Source organism: Nicotiana attenuata, unplaced genomic scaffold (genome assembly GCF_001879085.1).
Source record: "Nicotiana attenuata strain UT unplaced genomic scaffold, NIATTr2, whole genome shotgun sequence".
NCBI lineage: Eukaryota > Viridiplantae > Streptophyta > Magnoliopsida > Solanales > Solanaceae > Nicotiana > Nicotiana attenuata.
The window spans coordinates 137422-140038 of record NW_017670943.1 but is presented as its reverse complement, the minus strand read 5'-3'; the positions used below and the strand labels follow the sequence as shown (position 1 = coordinate 140038).

Genomic DNA, 2617 nt, shown 5'->3' with positions numbered 1-2617 from the left:
AAACACATTGGAGATTAACTTTCTCCCAAAGGATGGTTTGCCACCGATCCTGATTTACAATGATACGGGTGTTAAGGCGTATATCGAATTAAAGAAGAAAAACTTGAATTTCACTGAATACCCGTTGTATATGACGGTGAAAGAGATTTATGATAATCGTTTGGTTGGTACAAGTACCAGTTGTTTGGTTGGTACAAGTTCCAGTTGTTTGGTTGCTACAAGTTCCAATTGTATAGATGTATCCACAATTGATAACACTGAGATTATGCCTGATATCGAATTTGTTGAAAACACGAAATTTAGTGAAAACACAGGTATAATAGATGATATGTTGAATGAATTTGTTGAGGAGGATCAAGTTTACAAGGATAAAGAGACAGTTGTCAGTGTGATGAAGAACTTGGTTGTACGCGAGAGGTACCAATTCAAGGTGAAGAGATCAAGCGCAACAAGGTATGGCAATGGTTGTATATTCTGTTATATATATGTATAAATATGTATAAAGTAGTATATATTTGTATATAGGTATTAAAAGTATATATCTAATTATGTTTTTGTATACAAGTGTATTTAGAAGTTGAATGATCTTTAATCCTAGGTATCACCTTATGTGTGTGGATGACAATTATGCTTGGAGTTTCAAATCTTCTGCCGTTTACAAGGCAAACATATTGAAGGTGAGAAGTCACAATAATAATCACATGCGGCTATGGTGAAAGATACTTAACACAACATCAATCTACTTTGGGTGTAATTGCTAGTATAGTCAAAGACAAGTATGTTAATCCAAAAAAAATTTACACCGCAAATGATATAATAAAGGACATACAAAAGCAACACGGGATTGAAGTGAGCTACACGAAAGTATGGAGAGCTAAAGAGATAGAAATGGCAATGATAAGAGGGAATCCAAGCGATTCATATAAGGAGTTGTCGAGGTATTTGTATACGTTGGAGCATACAAATCCAGGAACGGTTACAAAGTTGCACAAATCAGAAGATGGATGCTTTCTTTATGCATATGTTTCGCTATATGCATCTACCAAGGGTTGGAGCATTGTAGACCGATAATGGTTGTTGACGGAATTTTCCTTAAAGCAGCATATAAGGGTACCATATTGACTGCTTGCACACAGGATGAAGCTGGTGAGTTGACAGCATCTACCTTGTTTCTGCAGTTTGTATAATGTTGTAGTTTCATGTATAAAAGTGTATAGGATTTCACAGCTACTGTTTTTATAAAATTTTCAGTATGTATAAAGTTGTATAATCGTATATAACTGTGTATAAGATTTTTATAATTGTCTGAATCCTAATATCTTTTTTGTATAAACAGGAAAAATCCTTCCACTTGCATATGCAATTGTAGATTCAGAGAATAACAAATCTTGGGAGTGGTTCTTCGTCCAGATAAAGGGTACTTTTGGTGTTACGGAAGGGATGTGTATAGTTTCAGATAGAAACGAAAGCATCTTCAATGCCACAAAAGCTGTGTACCCAGAAGTACCACATTGTATTTGCATGCTTGTGGCAGAATGTCAAGCGCATATTCCGGAAATATCACAAACAATTGAAGGATATCTTCTTTGCTTTGGCTAGAGCTTACACGATAGAGAAGTTTGACTACCATATGACAGAGATGTGCAAAATTGATCCGAGGGTGCAACCTTACTTGTTCGAAATTGGCTACAAAAGGTGGTCTAGGGCATACTCCAACGTGAAAAGGTCGATGGTAATGGCTTCCAATATTGCAGAGTCAATTAATGCAGCAAACAAAGATGCTAGAGAGTTACCAGTAATGCGATTGCTGGAGTACATGACAAATTTTCTACAACAGTGGAACAACAAAAACAGAAAAAGTGCAATGGAGACATCTACAGAGCTTGGCGAAAAGTACGAAAAACTCCTTCGGGAAATCTGATTGCATCGGAGCAAATGACAGTAAAACGAATCAAATATAATGATGCTTTGCACTAGTGACTTGCATTTTACTGCTTGTATAAGGATGTATAACTCTGTATAATAATGTATAATGTGCTTTAACGTTTTTTTTTAAAAACTTTTGCAGGTGAGGCCTACTACGGAGCAGCTATATACTGTGCTTGAAGGGGTTAGGCGAAACATAGTGTGCCTTGAAGAGGGAACATGCAGTTGCGGAAAATTTCAAATGGATGAACTTCCATGTCCGCATGCTTGGGCGGTTTTGAAGAACCAGCAGCTAAAGCCTGGCCAGTATTACTCTTTTTACTACAAGAAGGATAACCTCCTTTGAACTTATGAATTATCAGTGAATCCGATACCAGATGAGAGTTTATGAGTAATCCCAACAGAGGTACTGGAAGATGTGGTCCTACCACCTAAAGGGAGAACGAATGCAGGAAGGCCAAGAAAGGAAAGACTCAAACCTGCTTTAGAGAAGGAGTCTAAGAGAGCGTTTTCATGTTCTGTGTGTGGACAAAGTGGTCACAATAGAAAAACATATAGGAATCGACCAAAATAAATAATTGGAAACATAACACTTCCTATTACATATTTTGTCATGTTGAGTAGTTAAGTTTCACAAACAACAGAGTTACAAATGTTGAGTAGTTAAGTTTCACAAGCAATTGAGTTACAA

At 36.6% G+C, this 2617-nt stretch overlaps 1 protein-coding gene across 1 annotated transcript; it reads left to right on the top strand.

The window, feature by feature from the left end:
• The first annotated feature begins 1070 nt into the window (after positions 1-1070).
• On the top strand, positions 1071-2272 carry LOC109244671. The gene is made up of 5 exons (XM_019411803.1): positions 1071-1146; positions 1337-1491; positions 1535-1893; positions 2005-2017; positions 2069-2272. Exons 1-5 carry the CDS (start codon positions 1071-1073, stop codon positions 2270-2272), a joined length of 807 nt encoding a protein of 268 aa, XP_019267348.1.
• Positions 2273-2617: the final 345 nt, after the last annotated feature.

Excerpts from the sequence above, each read along its gene's own strand:
- LOC109244671 (XM_019411803.1), top strand. The coding sequence starts at position 1,071 with ATGGTTGTTGACGGAATTTTCCTTAAAGCAGCATATAAGGGTACCATA. Across the intron at positions 1,147-1,336 it reads TTGCACACAGGATGAAGCTG|GAAAAATCCTTCCACTTGCA; the intron begins GTGAGTTGACAG and ends TTGTATAAACAG. Across the intron at positions 1,492-1,534 it reads TCTTCAATGCCACAAAAGCT|AATGTCAAGCGCATATTCCG; the intron begins GTGTACCCAGAA and ends TGCTTGTGGCAG.